This window comes from Fukomys damarensis, unplaced genomic scaffold (assembly GCF_012274545.1).
Source record: "Fukomys damarensis isolate Sample0158 unplaced genomic scaffold, DMR_v1.0_HiC HiC_scaffold_8, whole genome shotgun sequence".
In the NCBI taxonomy this organism is placed as follows: domain Eukaryota; kingdom Metazoa; phylum Chordata; class Mammalia; order Rodentia; family Bathyergidae; genus Fukomys; species Fukomys damarensis.
The window spans coordinates 1377813-1399224 of NW_022900920.1; the positions used below are offsets into that span (position 1 = coordinate 1377813).

At 41.6% G+C, this 21412-nt stretch overlaps 1 protein-coding gene across 3 annotated transcripts in view; it reads right to left on the bottom strand.

The window, feature by feature from the left end:
- Pik3ap1 (phosphoinositide-3-kinase adaptor protein 1) overlaps positions 1-21406 on the bottom strand; it is a 119269-nt gene extending 97863 nt beyond the window's left edge. For 2 of the 3 annotated variants that reach the window (XM_010618118.2, XM_010618120.2), the window contains exons 1-2: positions 20980-21010; positions 10374-10793 (exon numbers count right to left, since the gene is read on the bottom strand). In XM_010618118.2, the coding sequence (XP_010616420.1) occupies positions 10374-10793; positions 20980-20995 (436 nt within the window). In that variant the 5' untranslated portion in view covers positions 20996-21010. Of the gene's footprint in view, positions 1-10373; positions 10794-20979; positions 21011-21393 lie in introns of those variants that run through there. The other variant, XM_010618119.2, reaches the window with a different exon arrangement.
- Between the last annotated feature and the right edge of the window lie 6 nt (positions 21407-21412).

A 21412-nucleotide genomic window follows, 5' to 3' on the forward strand; every position in this document is an offset into this window, starting at 1 on the left:
TATATATATGTATATGCGATCACATTTAGAGACCTCCTCCAGGCAAAAACAAAACCCCAAGGTTTTGAGAAATGATGTTCAGAAAGTATTAGAAGCATGAAAGGGGAAATCTAGATCAGAACAAGTAACAGTTTCTCTTGGTTTGGAATCCTAAATGTCACATCCTGCAATAGAAATGTTTTTCCACATTTTCCATGCTCAACCAACCAAGACAACAACTTATGCAAATATCCTATCTGCTACTTTTGATGAATGTCCTATTTTACCGCCAGCTTTAACTATAGCTTCAGCCTTGAACATTAGCTATAAATGTAAAAGGAAACTTATTTTAGTCTAATTTAAAAGTAGAGCATTTTCATTTCATCACCAGCCTCCCCCTCTATTTCCTGTGTTATCAGATGTTAGAGAAAGAGCCAGCAGGCTGTTTGTAAAATAGCAACTGAGTAGACAAATATGTATGCTCAAACAACATTATTTTAAATAAGAACCTAGTATGGTTCTGACCTCATAAAGGTGCTAGGGAAAATGCACGTAATCATAAGATAGAAAAACCGGAAAGGCTAAGCCAAGTCTAGAGGTTTCCTCCAAACTACGGATTTCTTCACTTTCATCTCTTTCAAAAAAAAAAGACACATCCTATTTAATCTCTGCTCCTAATTGACCTACACATACTCTAAGGAGCCAGCAAATGGCTTAGTCAATGCTTCTGTGCGATGGGTTGTCTTATGGATACATTTGAAAGTGTGGGCTCAGGGGAAAATGCATTCTGTTGCCTCTGTCTTGCTTTGAATGAACTTGATTCTGTTTGTGTTTGGTTGGGCACCCTGTGTGACCCCAACCTGTTTCATAAAAATAGTTGATAGCTGAAAAGCATCATTGGCACAGGCCCCTAAGTAGGACAGTCATGGGAGGGACGGTTTTTTTTCTAGATGGAAAATTCAAAATCAGCCCAAGAGAAAGGAAAATGGAAAAGAACTCATAAATGTACACCCATTAAGTCTCCATCAATCCATTTTTACCAGGCACCTGCCACACACAATATTCTCAGTGGAAACTGGTGTTATTTAAATGAGAAAATTAAAGTCTCCAAAGGTCTTTTTTCCCACAGAACAGACAATATTTTATCAATTACTGGCTTTGTTCATTTTTACGTATCTTCGAAAACCAACTGTCCCCTGTTGAAATTTACCAGGCTGGCTAATATAGGAACTTTTCCGCCCAGAAGTGCACATGACATGTCTAATGTGATTTCAGAGATTTCTCCAATGGGCAGATGAAGAGTCATTTACAATATTAAACTATCCTGTTTTCTGGGCCATCTCAGCTACACTCTCAGTCATGTGAATGGCTAGTGGAAACTAAACAGAAACACTGTGAAAACTTCTGTAATAGTAGGGAAATGAACAGACTCGTTCTGTTATGCATATTTACCCCCACCTTCCCTACTCCCATTATCTTCCTATGAATGCATAAGCATAATTCTTAATGCAGACCATAATAAACCATATATATATATATATATATACATACACACACACACATATACGTACATATATATGTATACACACACACACACACACACACACACACACACACACAAAATGTTAACTACATAACGCTCCACCATTCCCACAGAGATAACGGTACAATGTCACATTGACCTAAGATTGAACTTGAGCTAATGTCCGTAAACAGAAACCCATTCAAGGTTTTGCTTAAAATTCTGTTGTGAAAGATAACTTGTTAGATGAATTGAACATGCTATACATAGACTTGAATGGATGTAGAAAATTATCAGATTGAAAACTGTCAGGAATGAAATGCAAGATAAGTAACATCACACATGGTTGGAAGCAAGGAGTTTCATGGTTATAAGCCAAGATATCAAGTTGTATTCCCCCAGCATTTAAAAGAGGACAAGAACAGATCCAGAATGGAGGTGACTTGCCTACAGTGGGACAACCACTTACTATCAGCCTGTGAAATATGCATCCATACTGTCCTACTGATCCTCATAAAGAATGTAATGACTAAGAAGGTATCAGTCCCAATTTGACAAGAGTAAAAATACGACTCACTCATCAGTAGCTGTTCCCCCTTTACAGCAATTAGCCCACTCCACATGAGTGGCAGTGCAGATATTAGTAATAATACAGACCAACACCACTTTATTTCTCCTTACCAGCATGTCAGTCTAATGAAGCCAACAAAAAAGGTCATGGAACTTGCACAAAGTAGCTTAACCTAAAATTAAACCTATTTTGAACAGCTGCGTACAAGATGCACACTTTCCTCTAGATCCATAAAATCCCTGTGACTCCACCATTTCTCTCTTTCAAAATTTCTAACTGAAAGCAAACACACATACCAAAATAAAAACAGAGCCAGGGATTATTAGCTCAATGGTTCCGCTGCCTGACTCACAAGCGTAAGGTCCCAAGTTCGATCCCCAGTACCAAAAAAAAACCCAAAAACATTACTATGAACAATTTTTATGTATCCTCCCAGGAAAAAACTGTATATACCAGCATGGATGTATTCCTTATAAAATATACCTAAAACATATCACATTATATATACTTCTCTGTGTCTTAGCTTTTTTCTCTTAATAAATCTTGGCAGATTTTCCACATCTATGCAAAGAGAACTACTGTGGATCTTTTCTGGAGTCTATGTGGTATTCCACTGCACTGATGCAACAATAATCTAATTAACAAGGTGTTACTCAAATATGATCATGTGAGGAGCAAACAAACATCTGGGCGATTCTGTCTTCACAAAATTCACCAGTTCAGATGGTAAAACGATCATTTCAAGGACAGAAATCGTGTTGCTAATCAAAGCTAATTTGTCTTAATCAAAGATGATTAAGATAACATCTTACAAAATATGGAAAAGGACAAAAAAATGAAGGTATGAAGAAGAAAGACTTTCTTTCAGTGAAGAAAAAAAAAGAAAGAACATGCTAGAGAATATGCCAGCATACTTTCTAACCAAATAAATGAATAAACCAGGATAAGCATATTTTAACACATAACATCAGCCACCTGCTTCACAAGCCCAAGGTCCGGAGTTCTATATATATACACACACATATATATATATGGCTCCAAGTTTGAAAATAAGAATTCTCTGCAAGCTGAACTGTCCGACAGGCAGCCACTAGTCACATACAGTTACTGAACATCCGAAATATTTGCTGTCTACAAAATATGTTTCACTTCAAATATGAAACAGAATGTAAAACATCTCACTCATTTTTATACTAATTATGTGTTAAAATGATAATATTTAGATATATTGGGATAAGTAAGATATATTACCAAAATTAATCTTGTCTATTTTTTTACTTTAAAAACTGCAAATATTAGACGGCTTACATCACACCATTTTGGAACACCTGGTTTAGAATGTCGACACCATCATACCAGTGACTGCTTTGTCGTTCCCTGTTCTCTCCCAGGCCCCAAGCAGGGCCTTGTGAATTTTAGATATTCACCAAATACCCATCAGATGAAAGGCTAGATCTGATATGTAAGGCAGTGACTGGGCCATGGATTACAAGTCAGAAGGCCTTCCACTTGATCCTTGCTCTGATGGAAAAGTAGCTGTGTGACTTTGGTCAAATCACTGAACCTGCCTGGGCTTTGTTTTTGTCACCTGCAGGGAAACTCCATGGACCAAGTGAAATGACATCTACGGAAGGGTTTTGGACGTCAGGCTCCTTCTGAGTTCTAGTATTCTCTTCTTCCAGTAATAGTCTCCGGAGAAGTGAAATGCACACACACACACACACACACACACACACACACACACACACAACATGTAAGTAATTAACTGATAAAATTCTTGCATCTGATGTTTCCATTCTGGCACAAGTTAGCATATTTAGAGAGAAAGGAGCAAACCTGAGGTTCTCACACAGGTGGAAACTTCAGCATGCATTACTCCCTTTCCACTGCAGCTTACCATGCAGTCAGCAGAAGGACTCATAGATACTTTCTTTGAGGGACCACAGAAAGCCTCATGGGAATGCCACTGGGCAGAAGACGACCTCTGGGCAGCTGACGGAGCAGCAGGGAAGACAGAGTTCACTGCCTCCACCTGTAGCTCAGGGCTTTGCAGGAAATTTGTAATCCTGAAGGAGGCTAAGGCCTCAACAGGCAAAGATTCCTGGGCACAAAATTTATCATGGTATAGTCCTTGTTAATTGCTCCAGACTCACTTGGTAGTGAGCTGTGCAATTAGGAGCATGAGCAGGTCCCCCGTTTCAACAAAGTGATCAAGGTACCTGGTAGGGGAAACCCAAATAGACAAGCTGTAGATTTTAGTACACCACCAGGATTGCACCACCCTGACTGGGCATCTTCTTCTCCAAATCACAATTATTTCAAAAGAGAGATATGAAGAAAGTACCCTGCAGGGAGGGGACAGTACTTAAGAAGGCTACGGGAAGCCAGTTGCACAGTAAACTAACCCACAGGAGAGAAAGAGCAAACCCAGCTACCCATAGCCACAAAGCAGGAGGACCGAAGGAAAAAAAAAAAAAAAAGTTCATTTCAAGAGGCCAGGTTCTCCTCTCAGTCTCAGCCAGACACCAAGACACCAAGACACCCTAGAAGTCGTCCATAACTTACCATCCACCAGGCCACCACACAGAAAAGAGCACAGTGACTTCCCCTTTGTTGAGAGGGTCTGGCTCCCTTCCCTTCTCTTACGGGTTGTCACCAGTGACGTCTGAGGGCCATCATCTGAGCCCCAGGGGCCACTGCCTATAACAACCCACAGGGCCCGAGTTGTCACTGCCTCCTCTGACCTGAAAAGAACAGGCAGACCCAGAGCAGAGCCCAAACCAGGCTGCAAAGCAGAACAAATAGCAGGAGCTCTTTGAAATGCATATTCTCAGGACTGACCCCCAGAGATGCCCATTCAGTAGGTCAGCGGCAGGGACAAGGCATCTGCCTGCTAAATAAAGTGGAAGGACAGTCCTGTGCCCAGGCTGACTTGCGAATCTGTGGTCTGGAGAACTGAGTAAAGCTTCATTTTCTCTGATCCTTTCTCTTCCATAGCTTCCTGTACTTCATTCCTTGTCTAAACATGGAAGAGGTGGGCAGGGAGGAAAGAGAAAAAAGGCAAGGCCAAAGGGAAAGCATTCTAGATACCACAGGCCCTAGCTTCCTAAGTAAACTGCCCTTGACCTTACACAAGCCATTTAACATCTCTGATCATCAGTTTCTCATCTGTAAAAAAGGCAGTAAGGACATGTGAGCACTCAGGTGTTAGGGAAAAATAAAGATACATAAACTTCCTAGTGCATTTGTAAACTGTCGTAACATTTCCCAGTAACTGTCGTAAAAAGCATTCATACCCTATTATGAGCTCTTCCCACAAGAGGAAGAAGGGTGCAGTAATGTTCCATTTGAGCATCTTTGTAAATGTAAATAATGAACTGAACCAGACATAAAAAGATGAAAAAAATTAACTTCAATAACGAAAACTACAAGAGGAAGGGCCTGGATTGACCATGGGGAAGGCGGAGAGATTCACAAAGCAAGCTTGCAGCCCTGTCTCCTGAGCTCTAAAGAGATGTGATCAGGAGAAATCAACAGAGGCTCACAAAGTTGCATGAAGATTTGTTGCATCATTATTTATAGATAGAAAGGTCAAAATTTTAAACTACAAGTAATTTTGTTTTCTTTTTTAGCATTGTTTTTAATATTTTATTTTGGAAAATGTTCTTTTTAAATTAGAGAAAAATTATATGAGAATATTATTCAGCCATTAAAGGTAGAAAATCCTACCATTATAACAAAATGCATGAACCTGGAGGATGTTATGCTTAGTGGAATAAGCAGGTAGACAAATACTGCATGATCTCATTTACATGCAGAATCTAAAGACGTCAGGCTCACAGAAGCAAAGAGGAAAATGATGGCTGCTATGGATGGAGGAGGGAAAGAAAGAGGGGGACATTGGTCAAAGGGCTTAAACTTTCGGTCCTAAAATGAATAAATTCTGGGAGTCTAATGCACAGCATGGTGAGAATAGTTTATAACACCATATTTTTATAATGCCATATTGTGTACTTGAAACTTGCTAAGAGGAGACTAGAGAAAATAGAACACTTGTAAAAACACAGACACACACAGTGGCAATTACGATGGTGATCGATGTGTTTTTTTAGGTTTTTTTGAGAAGAGGTCTTGCTCTGTAATTAAGGCTAGCCTTGAACTCACTATGCAGTCCACTCTGGCCTCAAACTCAAGTAATCTTCCTGCTTCAGCATCCCAAGTGCTGGGGTTACAGACGTGCGTCACCACACCCAGCTGGATTTGTTAATTCATTTGACTGTGGCAATCATTTCACAATGTAAACTTATTTCATATCATTGCATTATATACCCTGAATATACTCAATTTTTGTTTGTCAATTATACCTCAATAAAATGGGGATTCAAAGGGTTGTTTTTTTATTTTTTTATTTTTATTATTATTATTATTATTTTTGGTACAGGGGGATCGAACTTGGGACCTTGCACTTCCGAGGCAGGCAGCAGCACCACTGAGCTAAATTCCCAGCCCTCAATAAAATGGGAAAGATTAAAAAAAATAAGTTTAGGAAAAGATTTGGGAGTCCACTGATGAGCTGAAAGCAATTTGAAAATACCCATTGTTTTTCTTTTCAGCTCCAGTTTAATTTGAAGATTTAAAAATTAGTAACAACGGAAGGTCAGATGTGGATACACTCCTCTAAAATTTCCCCAAGGGAACCAGAAGTGAAATACATTATAATTTTGAGAACCACCAGAGCTCCTGAAACACAAAGGGCATGGGGAGGACTGAGGAGAGTAAGCATAAAATAATGGAAACAAAGAAGCAGAAGAGGTCTGCATGTGAGGCCAGAGTGGAGGGGAGAGGCAGGCTTACTGCTCCCCTCTGCCCTCCGCCCTTCTGCACATGCATACACACAACCGTTAGCACTCGGATGAAAGCTCTTTTTTTCAGTACTTGAGGTGGAACCCAGGGGTGCTCTACCACAGAACTACATCCCCAGCCCTTTTTCATTTTTATTTTTTAAATTTTGAGACACACTCTTGCTACATTGTCCAGGTTGGTCGTGAACTTGCAACCTTCCTGTGTCAGCCTCCACATAGCTTTGGTCTACAGGCATCAGACAAAAACTTTTAAAATAAAGCTTGATATTACCCAGTGAGTCCTTTCTCACACAGTCTCACAGACTCTATTTTTGTATTCCAGTGAGATTTGCAGCAAAGAATAAACCTCCAGTAAAAAGCGGAAATAATTGCTGTGCTATGCTGTACCTGGGTGTTTTTCACTTTCTTATTTGAAAATAATCACCCTACAAGTCCAAGAAATTCAGAACAATAGTACAACCTTCTACACACTGGTATATATATCACTGTAGACATTTTAGAACTAAACGAAATCATCTGAAAGGTTCTGGGTAATTTGCCATCTTCTTAGGAAACTTATAATGATACATTACAGCACGAGAGGCTGGGGGAAACCTGGGAGAAATCTTCCAAATTATCTGGTCGAACTCCATCATTTTACAGATGAAGAACTTGGTATATAAACTGGCAGCTGCAACACACTGAAGTTTTCAATGAAAACATCTGTTTGATTTTAAGGTGGCTGCCAAATTTGGAGAGGAGGGTAGGCGCAATAAAATAAAATCTCTTAAACATATTTTAGTGGAACAGTAGAAAGATCAAGAGGCCCATTACAGGGAGGAATAAGCATGAAGGTGGCAGTAGTGTCCTCATCCCAGTGTCAGGACCACTTACATCCAAAAAGCTGAGAGATTAAAAGCTGTCAGAGTGAACATGTTGAATTTGTGAGCAGAAAAAGAGAAGTCAGGGGCTCTATCCTGAAGTCTAAGGGCCTAACCACCAAACACTGGCTTAATTTTATACCTAAACTGACAGGCATTCAGAAGCTACCCCAATATGATGCTAGTCGGATTTGAGAAAATGGTTTATGCACAGCAGAAGTACATAACCACTGACAAGGGAGAGTTGGCTTAGACCCTTACCAGCAGGTGCTGGTAGCTTGTTAAAAACACTGAGTCTCATGCCAGCTGCAACGGTGTGTGCCTGTAATCCCAGCACTCTGGCAGGAGAATGGAAAGTTTGAGTCCAGCCTGGGCAACTTAGTCACACCCTGTCTGAAAATAAAAAAGAAAAGGTCTAGGACATAACTCAGTGCAAAGGCCCTGGGTCAATTCCTAGTGCCACACAGATGAAATGAAACAAAACAAAACACCTCACAGATCTTGATCTTTACACAGACATTCAGAGTTGGAATATACATTTTGAAAAGATCCTGGGGTCTTCCTATGCACATGGAAGTTTAAGAAGGACTTGTTTAAAAGTGTAACTGACTACCTGTAAGCACTTTTAATGTAATTTCCATCCTTCTCTTCTCTTTCCTATAATCCATTGGTCTTTATATTCATTGATTCTGAACTGAAGCAATTTCTCACTAAGCAGCTTATTTTAATCCTCCATTAAAATAATCTCTTTCTGATGACAGGTTATTTGCTCTCGGAGCAGAAACACTACTGTGAAATATTTCATTCTTTCTGAAACACTTGAAGATAAAGGTTCACAGCATACTGAGCCAGAGTCTTTAGAAAAGGTAAAATATTAGCAGAAATTAATTTATCCAGGCATCCATTCACTGGATACACCCAAAAATAATAAAAGAATCCTTTTTACTACTCTCTCTCTCTCTATTTTGTGCTGGGGATTGAGCTAAGGACCTCATACATGCTAAGTATATACTCTACCATTAGTTACACCCACAGCCCTTTTCTATTTTTAAAAATCTCACCACCACAATATTTTAAAGAACAATCTGTCAGAGTGCACAGTGTGAGGTTCCAGCACAGGGACAATATATCCACAGAGCTCTGAGTGATTAGGTAGTTGGTGGGTCGCAGTGGCCTGCCCTGGAAATCATAATGGACTGCTGCAGTGACGGAAACACCAGTTGTGTCTCAGTTCTCTGTAAGTTTAGGCATATCACAGTTCCCTGAAAGCAAGGAAATGCAATCATGTGCACTGGATCCTGTGGCTTTTTTATCCTTATGTCCTTCTCAAATAAGACAAGCAAACTCTAGAAAAATAACTAATCCAGGTCTCTGGCATTTCAGATGAGACATCTTTTGCGTGAATATTAGTTATCTGTACTATAAGGTGAGAAGGATTTTCACTATGTTAAGAGATCTGGCCACTTTTATTGGCTTACAGCAGCTTATTCCTGGGATAAAAGCACCTAAGCACCTGAGAAGCTACATCTTCTCTCTCTCTCTCTTTTTTTTTTTTTTTTTTTTTTTACTGGAGATAGAATCCAGGGCCTTTGCACTGTACTATGTCCCCAGCCCTTTTTTACTTTATTTTTTATTTTGAAACAAGGTCTCCCTAAGTCTTAGGTTGCCCAGACTTGGCTCAAACTTGTGATCCTCTGGCCTCAGCCTCCAAGAATGCTGTGATTTATAGGCGTGCACCACCATGGCCTCTCGAAGGTCACTGAAATTAGTAAATTCTTCATTCAGTTCATCAGATGGATGAGCAGGTGAGCAAAGTAAGGCCCGAGTCACACCAGGGATCATTGAGGCAACATCAAATTAGACCTACATTTTTCTAAGCTCCTTGGCTGGTGTCAGGTATATAAGGTCTCCAGTGGCAAGAGACCAGACAATAAATACATAACTCACTCAGCCCACAGTGAGGCAAAAATAGAAAACCAAAAGAGGAAGAGCTGATGTGACATGCACTCATCCCAGAGTGCATCTTCTGCTACTGTTAATCAGGATGTCACACTTTCTGGGGCCACTGAAGTCACTAGCCCTGACAGAAAGGATTGGCTACTTCTACTTTAAAAGGAGAAGCAGAACAAAAGACAGAAGCTAGGCTGGTAGGAAAGTGAGAAGAGGGCCGTTTTCTATACACATCGCCAAAAGTGCCATCTTTTCAACAAAAATGCTAAGATCACGTGAGGATAAAATAAAAGTGGCATGTGAACAGGAGGTTCGCTTGTTCCTCACACCCACAGCAAACTAAGTTTCTTCTGCCCTTCTCTTCCACTCCCTGCACCGGAACCTTGAGTCCCGCATCTTTCCAATTAGAAAATTCTAGAAAGACAGCTTTTTCCCCTAGCACAGAGCACAAGAGAACGAGTCCCCTTCCTCTCCCGGGGGCAGAAGAGGAAAATATCCCATCCCAGAAGTCAGCTGCTCTAAACTATGACCAGTCTCGATATGACCAGCGAACTCCCTCCTGGTTTACAATACAAAGTAGGGGTTAGCATAAAAGACGCCTGGGACTGTCTCCACCCAGAAGTCCTTACCTTCGGAAATGGCCTTCCTCACCGCGGCCACATAGACCTCGGGCTCGTCGTCACAGGTGAGCTCCTGCCAGAGGGCCCAGTCGGGGAAGAAGGGCAGGAACTCCTCCGGGGCGCCCTGCACCCCGCAGAGCAGCCGGACCACGCGGTGCGGAGGGTGCAGCGCCCGCTGCAGCAGCGGCAGCAGCGCGGGCCGGTAGAAGTGCTCCACCAGCTCCGCCGAGAGCAGCACCACCACGCAGCGGGCGCCCAGAAAGAGCAGCAGGTCTTCGGCTGAGAAGGAGGCGTCAGGGCCCAGCCTGTGCGTCAGCATCTTCTGGGTGCGGACCTGCCGACTGGACAGGAAAAGGTCCTGCAGGTACTGGCACCATTCTTCGGCGTCCGGGCTGTAGACGGTGAGGATGTCGCATCTTCGGGGCACCCCTGGGTGAAAAGGAGACACAAGCTTGTTAACACACTCGCTCCTGGTGAAGACACCTTGCTCTCGGCAAGACACGGCACCCAAGACGAACGGCCTGGCGCCCGCGGTATTCCTGCCCTCTCCAGCATCCCCGGCTGTCCTCCTACCCCACTTACCGACTGTGCACCAGCCGCAGCAGACTGTCTTTGCCCAAATCCTGTTTTAGATCTTCGCAGAAGCCGGTGCTGCACCTGCTGTGCTAAACCCTGAGCCCCACAGCTGTCTGGGATAGCAGCAGCAGCAGCAATACTCATAGCAGTAGTAGTAATAGTAGTAACAGCAAACCCTTATTTAGAGCTCACTCTGTGCCAGCCATTCTTCTAAGGACATGCCCTAGTAAGCTCGTTTAACCCTCACAGCGGCCTCATAAAGTAGGCCCCACTCTCAAGCCCATTCTAAAGATGAGAAAGCTGAGATGTGGCAGGTTAAGTAACTTATCCAAGATTCACAGTGGCACAGTCAGAATTTGAGTTCAGACTTTTCATTTAAGCCAGAGCCTAGCTCTGTCCCAATCACAGTGGTTAGGAGAACAGGTATTGCATTGTTGTGCAACCTTGGGCAAATTAAATCTTTTAAACCTCAGTTTACTTATCTGTAAATGGAAACACAGTGGCAATGTTTATCAGTGTATTGTAAGAACTAAATTAGATATTTCCTGTAAAGTGCTAGTATATAGCTTAGTATGTAGAAAACCCTCTGTAACTGCTAGCTTGTGTCGTGATCCTCACATTAATAAAAATAATGCAGTAATGTAAAAGAGAAACTGGTTGGCCTATACCACATTAGTTTTTCAGATATCCCTCCCATACATGATCTATGACATGAGCTTTCTTCTTTCTCTAGTAAAACACAAGTTCCAGAAACAGAGAACGGGGCTTTGGGAGATCACCTGGCCCAAACTCTTCCTTTAAAGATAAAAGAAATGCTTGTCCGGGAAGAGTACAGGATTTGCTCAGATTCACACTCAGCAAATTAGAGGCAGATCCAGAGTGAACTCCTAAGTTTGCTCTGGGTTTCCAGTCCAGACTGCCCTGCCCTGCCCCTGCTACCTCTCACTAGGAATTCTGTCAAGAATCTTGAGAGAAATAAGTCATATCTTCCAATGAAGCTTGGATCTTAACTATTACCACAGTTCTGGGTTCTTGTCTTTCTGCCACTTTGACAAACTCTTCTGTGAGTGATTTGGAAAGAGTTAGCATAAAGTGTCAGCGCACCCTACAATGCATCAGATGTCCTCCCTCCCCCTAATAAGAAGCAGTCACATCTTGTGAAACTGAGAAATCATGTTAAGTTGTAGATTTTCACAACTAAATATCTGGGTGGTTCCAGGCAAAAAAAGGTCAGAGGCAGGATTGGGGCAAGACTTTGAGGTGCTAAGCTCTGGAAAGATTACAGGAGAAATCCTCTTTCCTGCCCACATGCACCACTATAATCAAAGTTTTTTAAAAACTGAAAATGTGAGCCTAAAATAACTCTGACTTGGGCCAGGGGTTTGGCTCAGTTCAATCCCCAGTACCAAAAAAAAAAAAAAAAAAAAAAAAAAAAAAAAAAAAAACAAAAAACGGACTTCCCATGGAAGATATTACCAAAAATTTCCTAATAGCAAATACAAGTTTGTAGTTTTATTCTTTTATGTTACTGTTTTGCTTTGTTGGATCCCTAACCTACTGTAAAACCTAAAAGTGTAATCAGGAAGAGTAAATTGATCAGACCGGGAATACTTTTGGAGGGAGTAGGTACACATTGTTAAAGCAGTCAGTATTAAAATACAGTATGGAACTGGAGAAAAAAACAGTAAGTCTGATGACACCAAGAACATTTATGGCTCTATTGAGAACTCAATTCTGAGTATAATATGTTTCCTCAATTGTGAATAAAACAATCCTTTTCAGTAATGTTTACCTGATCCCAAAGATTAACCAGATTAAGGACAAAATTTTAATGTTCCAATTGTAGCCTTCCATGAAATAAAATCTTTGTTAAATAGGTCTTTTTTTCCCTTCAATGTAGACCATTCCTTTATGTCTCAATGGAAAAATAATTTCAGAACTATAGAGAGCATAAAAATACCACAGCTACATAAATATAGAACTCACACAAAGAAAAGCAGAGTTAAAGTGTCAGAATGTATTTACTTTTTTTTCTGTTCCCCCCTTCCTATGTAGCTGGTTTATACTAAAAGGCAAAATGTTCCCCACGTGCAGTGTTAATGCAGATGAATATACAACAAGCCATCAGGTAGGAAATGTACATACTTGGAATCATTTAAAATACAAAAAAAGGAAATGTTAGCCACTATCGTCTTTTCATATGCACAGTTACTCTAGTAAGTTTCATAGCAACAAACTGTGCAAAAGGGCAGAAGGAAAATAAGATCTCAGAAGGAGATGAGGACGGTACCATACCCTAGCAATAAAGAACCTATGAGTAGTTTCAAATGGCTGGTAAGTGGCAGCAAAAAAGCAGGAAAAGGAGAGAAAGAGGGTCTCCTGGAACATAAGAAGTACCCTCAAGAAGGCAAAGTGGATCTTCGAGTACTGTTTGACTTCGCAGTAAAGAACAACTGCACACTGCCCCGAAAACCAAGTGGTCATGAGCAATTGCTCCAATTTTATGAGAAAGATTCACTCACCCAAGAAGTCAGATAAGAGCTCCTGACTCACCAAATGAATGCATACACATTTACCCCTGGGTCCCTGCTCATTGCTTCCTACTCTTCTGTTAACAGCCTATCACACTTGCTGTTCAGTAAAGATTCATTCATCAAGGAAAGTTTCACTGTAATTCAGCTCTATTTCCCAAACACTGACCATGTGTTAGTCACTCTGCGAAGCACTCCAGTGTGTGCTCTCATTTAATCCTCCGAACAATCCTACAAAGTACATACTATCCATAGCCGCGTTTTATAGACTTAGATATTAAAACTGATTGAAGATTAGCTGCTGCCCAAGATCATATTGTTAGTGCCTGATAAGGAATTTGAACCCAGATCTAAAGACCATAAAGCCTATGCTCTCAATTTCTAAAATATATCCCTTTGTAAAAGTCAAGGAGCCGGGCGTGGTGGCGCACACCTGTAATCCCAGCACTCGGGAGGCTGAGGCAGGAAGATCACTGTGATTTCAAGACCAGCCTGGGCTACATAGTGAGTTCTAGGTCAGTCTCAACTACATAGTGAGACCCTCTCTCAAAAAACAAAACAAAAAGTCAAGGAAATGCAAACTATAATTTAGAAATAGAATTAAAACTAATCTAGTGCCATTGGCTTCACGTACCATTTTCCAACAAAAGGAACCAGGGTTCCTTAGAGAAATAAGTAATTCCAGGAATAATTCTAAGATTACATATAGGTGGGCAGAAAATATATAAAATAAGCACAGAGCATCTTATAGTGCCAGAAGACGAGTGTTCAAACAAAAATATAATGATAGGCATATGTCAAAAAGGATACCAGGGTCCCAGTGGCCAATGCTGGCACAATATGAGAAATGAAATAAACTGTAACACTGAAATATAAACAAATCCTAATATTGAATTATAACCAATGTATAAAGTAAATATCCAGGAGTCCATCTTGATATCATTAAATGATTGTGTGAATAAATTTGCAAAAAGAGAAAAGTCTCCCATTCATAAGAATTCCAAATAATTTATAATTCTCCCTTCAGAGGTGGAGCATACCTCCTCTTAAGCTGGAGGGCTGGGTGGTGAGTTCTTTCCAAAGAGCATAGTATGGAGAGGGAGAAAGACGTGGTGATATCTAGCAGATACTGCCTTGGCCCAGTGATCAAGGTCAATGTCAGCAGCCGTGAACCATGTTCCTAATGCATAGTCTCGATAGGATATGACAAGAATGGTAGTTTACCTCTGTGACCTTCCTCCCCAAGGCCTATCACCCCAGTCTAATTATGGGGAAAATATCAGACAAATCCCAGTGGAGGAACATTTCACAAAATCACTAACCATTACTCCTCAAAACCGTCAAGCTTATCAAAAACAGAGAATCACAGGAAAGTCCAGCTGGGAGTAGCCCAAGGAAACATCACTACTAAAGGTAACCTAGTGTCTGGGATAGAATCCTAGAACAGAAAAAGAAGATGTGGATATATATATATATATATATATATATGGGGAAGTACTACACAGCCATAAAAATGAGAAACTAGAGACATAGCTAAATGGATGTACATTGAGACTATATTCTTAAGTGAAATAAATAGGACACACATGTGTAAATACTGAACAGTTTCTCTGGTGTGAGAAACTGAAGTATAGATAAGGATCAAAATGTATAAGATAATGTGAAATAGAAACAAAATGTCCAAAGAGGAAGGGGAAGGAGAAATGGGAGGGAAAGGGGCCGGGGATTTAGCTCAGCAGTTCCACCGCCTGCCTCGCAAGCGCAAGGGCCCGAGTTCAATCCCCGGTACCCCACCCCCAAAAGAAAAGAAAAGAAAAAAGAAATGGGAGAGGAAGAAGAAAAGAAAGAAATATGAGAAAAGGCAAAAAACAGAAACAAAGTCTTTGTAAAAAGGGAGGAGTAGAGGGGTTGGGGAAAAAAATAAGAACCAAGATATATAAAGATACAAGATCACAATAAAGAATGTCAGCATATTGTATACCTGAAATGTACCGATAAAATTAATGAAAAAAGGTCACTGTCAAAACTAAGGAAATCTGAATAAAGTTTAAACTTTAATTAAAAATAATTTATCAATATTGGCTCATTAGTTGCAGCAAATGTACCAAATTAATAATATAAGATGGGGGGATTTACCTCAGTGGTGCCACTGCCTGCCTCACAAGCACCAGGTCCTGAGTTCATTTCCCGGTACCCCAAAAATAAATGAATAAAATAAAAATAATAATCATAAGATGCTAATAGGGGAAATTGGGGTGTGAAATAAATGAGAATTTTCTTTATTATCTTTGAAGTTTTTCATGAAATAAAAAAAACTTTTCTAAAATTAAAAGTTTATTAAAAATGCAATTAAAGTAGTAATGAAGTTAGCCTCTTCTATACTGAAAACAGCTGTATGAAATAATTCATCCCTGGGGTTCCAATAGTAAATGAAATTCGGTGTGAACAAGAGTATTTGAGAAGGAAGTAGTAAGTGCCTCAGACCTAGTATCACAACCTAGTTGTTTTTTGGGGGTTTTTTTGTTTGTTTGGTTTTTGGTTTTTGGTTTTTTGAGACAGGGTCTCACTTTGTAGTTGAGACTGACCTGGAACTCACTATGTAGCCCAGGCTGGTCTCGAACTCACAGTGATCCTCCTGACTCAGCCTCCCGAGTGCTGGGATTACAGGCGTGAGCCACCAAACCAGGCACAACCTAGTTGTTGACTAAATTGTATTGTTCCTTAGACCAATATATTAAATCTAGGCAAATTTGGCCTCAGTGTAAACAAGGACAATGCAATCTATCATCTTCCTGAATATCACTATTGTGCAACCCGGGAAGTTGTAGAAAAAGTCCAAAGTGGAAGTCGAGGTTCCTCTCTGACATACAAGGTCATTACCTAATGATACAGGACTAAAGGCTTTGTCAGCCACTCTCCCTAGAGAATTGGTAATTCCCTTCCTTTAACCATAAGTCATTTATCCACCTGTTCTCATTTTTCTCGTATTTTATTCAAGAGAAATGAAACGCATAAAACAACATGGAGTCTGTAAATCCTGGATAGACTGAAAAAGGTCTGTTCTTATGAAGCTCAAAGAACAGGTTTGGCTACAGAAGAAGAAAAGAATGAGCAACACAAGGAAAGAGCTGGCTGCTGGCAGCAGGTAGTCACCTTGGGGAGAAGAAACACAGTGACTGAAAGACGGGTGACATTGAATGAGCCCCAATCCATTAGAGAAAAGAACAGAGAAGATGTGCAAGGAGCTTTTCAAAGTACCCAGTCCAGACCATGTCTTTAGTCCGCAGGTGACACTGCCTCCTGTCCATCTGGCGTGAGGTCCCATGTTTGAATCTGAGCACCATATCTAAGAGAATGTGACAAAAGCAAAGTAACCAGGATAGGCAGTCAACTGGTAATGAACCACACCAGGAGTTCCCTGTCCCTGAGAATGTTCAGATTTAAGGAGTCGGTAAGAGCATGAAGAGTACTCAAGGATTAGGTGGAGAAAACTAAGTCTCTTCCACCCTATAAGAAGGACAAGACATGAAAACTTTTCTCAAATCTTTGAAGGGTAACCCATAGAGGACAGGGTTGTGGTCTTCAGTGGCCACAGACATGGTTACTTGAGAAAGTCACAGCTTCTCTCTTTTCATTTGAAAATACACAAGATACCCTCAGAGCCCAGAGATTATTCCTCGATATGCTGACTCCATTTCATGTTAGCTTGGTATCCAGAGTTCACAACAGGAAGCCAAGATGTTCCAGGATTTCAACAAGCAAACATGACTTCCCATAAACAAAAGACTCATGCTTAGCCTTCAGTGAAAGGAAATTTAAGAAGATCAGAGGTTTAGGCCATAAAAAAGGAATGAGGTACTGACACAGGTTACAACTGGGTGAACCTTGAAAGCATGCTGTGTGAAGACACATACTATATGATCCCGTTAATGTGAAAGTCTAGAGACAAGGAAGAGGAAGCTCTATACAGACAAAGAAGATTTTTCCGGCTAGCAAGGAAGAGAAGGAGAGGCAGCTAACAAGTACAGATTTTCTTCTTTATGAGGTATTGAAAATTTCCTAAAAGCGTAATGATAGCTACACATACTTATGAAAACACTAAAAATCATGGAATTGTATACTTTTGATGGATAATCTGTAGTGTGTGTCAATATATCAAAGTAAAGCTTTTTAATTCATTAAGTTAATTGGTACATTTCAGGTATACAATATGCTGAAATTCTTTATTGGGATCTTTGGTGGGGGGTTGAGACAGGGTCTCACTGTGTAATTGAGACTGATGTGGAACTCACTATGTAGCCCAGACTGGTGTCAAACTCACAGTGATCCTCCTGCCTCAACCTCCCAAGTGCTGGGATTACAGGTGTGCACTACCACACCTGGCTTACTTTATTGGGATCTTGTACCTTTACGTAATATATCTTGCTTCTTATTTTTTTCCCCATTCCCCTGCCCACCCTTCAACTCCTCTACCCCTCCCTGTTTACAAAGACTTTGTTTCCATTTTTTCTCATATTTATTCCTTTCCCTTCTTTCCTTTCTCCTACCCCTCCTCCTTCCCCTTCCCCTTCGGACTTTTTTTTCCTATTTCACATTATCTATTATACACTTTCAGTTTCTCACTCCAGAGAAACTATTTGGTATTTACACTTGTATGTCCTATTTATTTCACTTAAGAGTATAGCCTCAATGTACATCCATTTAGCTATAAATGTCTCTAGTTTCTCATTTTTTATGACTAAGTACTACTCCATTTTATATTTAAAAACAAACACCACACATATTTTTTTTTGGTACCAGGGATCGAACTCAGGATCTTGTTCTTGTCAGGAAGGCAGCAACATCACTGAGATAAATACCCAGCCCTAAAAACACATCTTCTTTATCCAGTCACCAGTTGATGGGCAACTGGGCTGTTTCCAGATGAGTGAAACTTATAGAACTCCAACGAGCCATGATCAAAAAAATCTACACCTAGGCATATAATAGTCAAGATTCCAGAAACCCAACAGAAGAACCAAATACTACAAGCAGTTTGAGAAAAGAAATAAATCATGCACATACAAAGGAAAGCCCATCAGAATCACAGCAGACGTCTCAATACAAACCCTCAAGTCAGAGTGAAGTATTTTAAGCCCTAAAAGAAAACAACCTGCAATCCAGATTAATAAACCCTGCAAAACTATCTTTCAGGATTGATGGAGAAATAAGATATTCTCATGACAAAGAACACCTGAGGAACTTCATGAATACCAAACCAGCACTCCAAAAAATTTTAAACAGGAAAATTTTACCCTAGGAAAAGACAATAAGGGTCACAACCCCATAAAGACCAACGAAATGAATCTATCAGGCAAGAAAAGGAATTAAATGCAAAGGAGGAGAATCCAACAACAGGAAAAGGTCATGACAAGGATAAGTCATCATATATCAGTTATGACCATCAATGATTATGGTCTCGATTCACCAATCAAAAGAAACAGACTGGCAGAATGGGTCAAGAAGCAAGGTCCAACAATATGCTGTATACAAGAAACCCACTTCATTCAAAAGCAAACTCACAGGCTGAAAGTTAAAGGGTGGAAAATGATATTCCATGTGACAGGAACCCAAAATAAAAGCAAATGTAGCTATTCTATTTGTGGATAAAATGGGCTTCAAACGAAGTAAGGCTATTTTTAAAATAAGGACACCATCCAGAAGAGTGGCCTGGATGACTCCTGAGCCTACACCATCTTGGCAAAAGGTATTTTTTCCCCACTCGGACTGCTCTGGTGAGTCCTTGCACTTTCAGACCTCTGGGAGTCCAGCATCCCAACTTCCACTTACAGCAGTGGAGTGGTGCCTCGCTGCAGAGGGCAGTGGCAGCAAGGGGACTTGACGACTCTAACCATTACACATGCCTGTGGAAGCCCTACACAGCTCACACAGAGCCCAGGTTTCATCACTGGGCTAGGATCCCCGTCTGGACTAAGCCCTCCCTCCACACGCACTACATCACGCACCCTGAACCCTGGATGAGGAAGAATGGTTTACTTGGTCTCCTCTGCTCAAAGCCTCTTCATATTTACTGTGTCCTGCAGCCCAGTCTCATTCCTAGACATGAAAGGAGGTGGGAGGTTCATCAGCTCATCTCCCTCTCCCCCATCACCCACCAATCCCAGCCACTCTGGCCTCTTCGCAGCTCCTCAAACACTTTGTGCATGGACCTCTTTCTGCAGCAACTTCCCCACACAAGGCCCCTTCCATCTCCTCCTTCAGGTCTTGACTCAAATGTCTCTCTCCATGAAACCGACCCTGGAAATCTCATGTAAAATCTTAATCTCATCCCCCCACCCCTCTCTATTGCTTTTCATAGCACATTAACATCCTGACCACGTTTCTTGTGCTGCTGCCTTCCCTGCTCAGAAAGCTCCATAGGGGCGTGGCCGTTGTCTGCTTTGGTTATTGAATGTATGCAGGACACCTAGCCCAGTGCCTGAAAACAACGAATATGCAATAAATACTGGTCCAACTCCCTTAAAGAACTGTTGCTTTGGCTTTCAAATAGAATGTGTGTACCATGAGCCTGTTATTACCCAGGCTCTTTATGCATCCTACAGCTTCTTCTAACCTCTAGAGCTCAGGTAGGGACCCTCAAGGCTGAAATGAACCACTTTCCCACTCTCTAAATCTGATAGAACTGTCATTGTTGGTCTTTTCCAACTCAGCGTCCAAAGCACCGTGATCAGGCCAAGTCTCTGCACATCTAGAGAAAGCTGGCTCTTCATCCGAGCACCTGCTCCCAACCTCCAAGAACAGGGTCTTTTCCCAACTGACTACATGTTCTTCTGCAAGAGGCATCAGCACGCTATTATACATGTTATTCTACTATCGCACTACAAGGTGGGCTGGGAAAATGCAAGGAAGTCCACTTGAAGCAAACATGGTAGCTATCTCTTCTCATCAAGTAATTCCCTGTTTAGTTATTGTCTTCCTTCACAAGACTATAAACTGTTGGCAAACACAGACTGGGTTGTCTTGGCCACCACTGAGAACATTTTCAGTATCCACTGGAATGCATAATAAGGGCTCATTTGTTGCTCCCCCCACCCCGAATGGGGACTAGATCTCAAGACCTTGTGCTTGCCAGGCAGGCGCAGCGCCACTGACCTAAACCCGCGGCCCCTCATTTGTTATCATTGATCATTGTCATTCTTTCGTGATTTGTCCTGGATCTCAAGGAGTAACTTGTGAATTATATACACCCATGAATCAGCTGGAACCCAAGAACAGCTAGAAAGTCTGTCTCCTTCTGGAGAGATTTACCCACTGACCCCCAAAGTTCTGCAAGAGATAAACGAAAAGTAAAGTCACAGCGTTTCTAGATTCCTAGCAAAATTCCGGATGAAAATCCCAAACTCGATGGGGTGGAGGAAGGAAACTTGGGAAGTCTGCCCAGGGGTTGATTTCCCAGCACCAAGGATTATCCGAGCGCCCCCTATTGGTCAGACAAGACCCTACTTCACCTCGCAAGAAAAGCATTCCGCGGGCGCAGACGAGTCTGCTCTTCTTTCAACTCGTTCCCTCCGCTGAAAAAGTTGAAGGAACAGGGGAAACGACCCTCAGAAGCTGTAAAAGCCAGGCGTGGATGGAGAAAAGAAGAATCGGAAGCCGCTGACGGTGGAGCGTCAGGCAGGGGCTGAACAGAAACGCGCAACACACTGGGAAGGGGAGCGAGAAAAGTTGGGCTCCAAAGTTTGCAACCGAAAACAGCGAGAAGACCAGAAAGTGCACCCGATCCCCGATCCTCAGACTGGAGATGCCCACAGAAAGGGGGGCGAGTGAGCTCAGAGGGGTCCTACGAGTAGGTGTGAGAAAGCGGTGCCCGGGTCAGGGGCCGCGTGGGCGGAGGGCTGGGGCGCCCGCACCCCGCTACCCACCTGAGGCTGCCATGCCGCT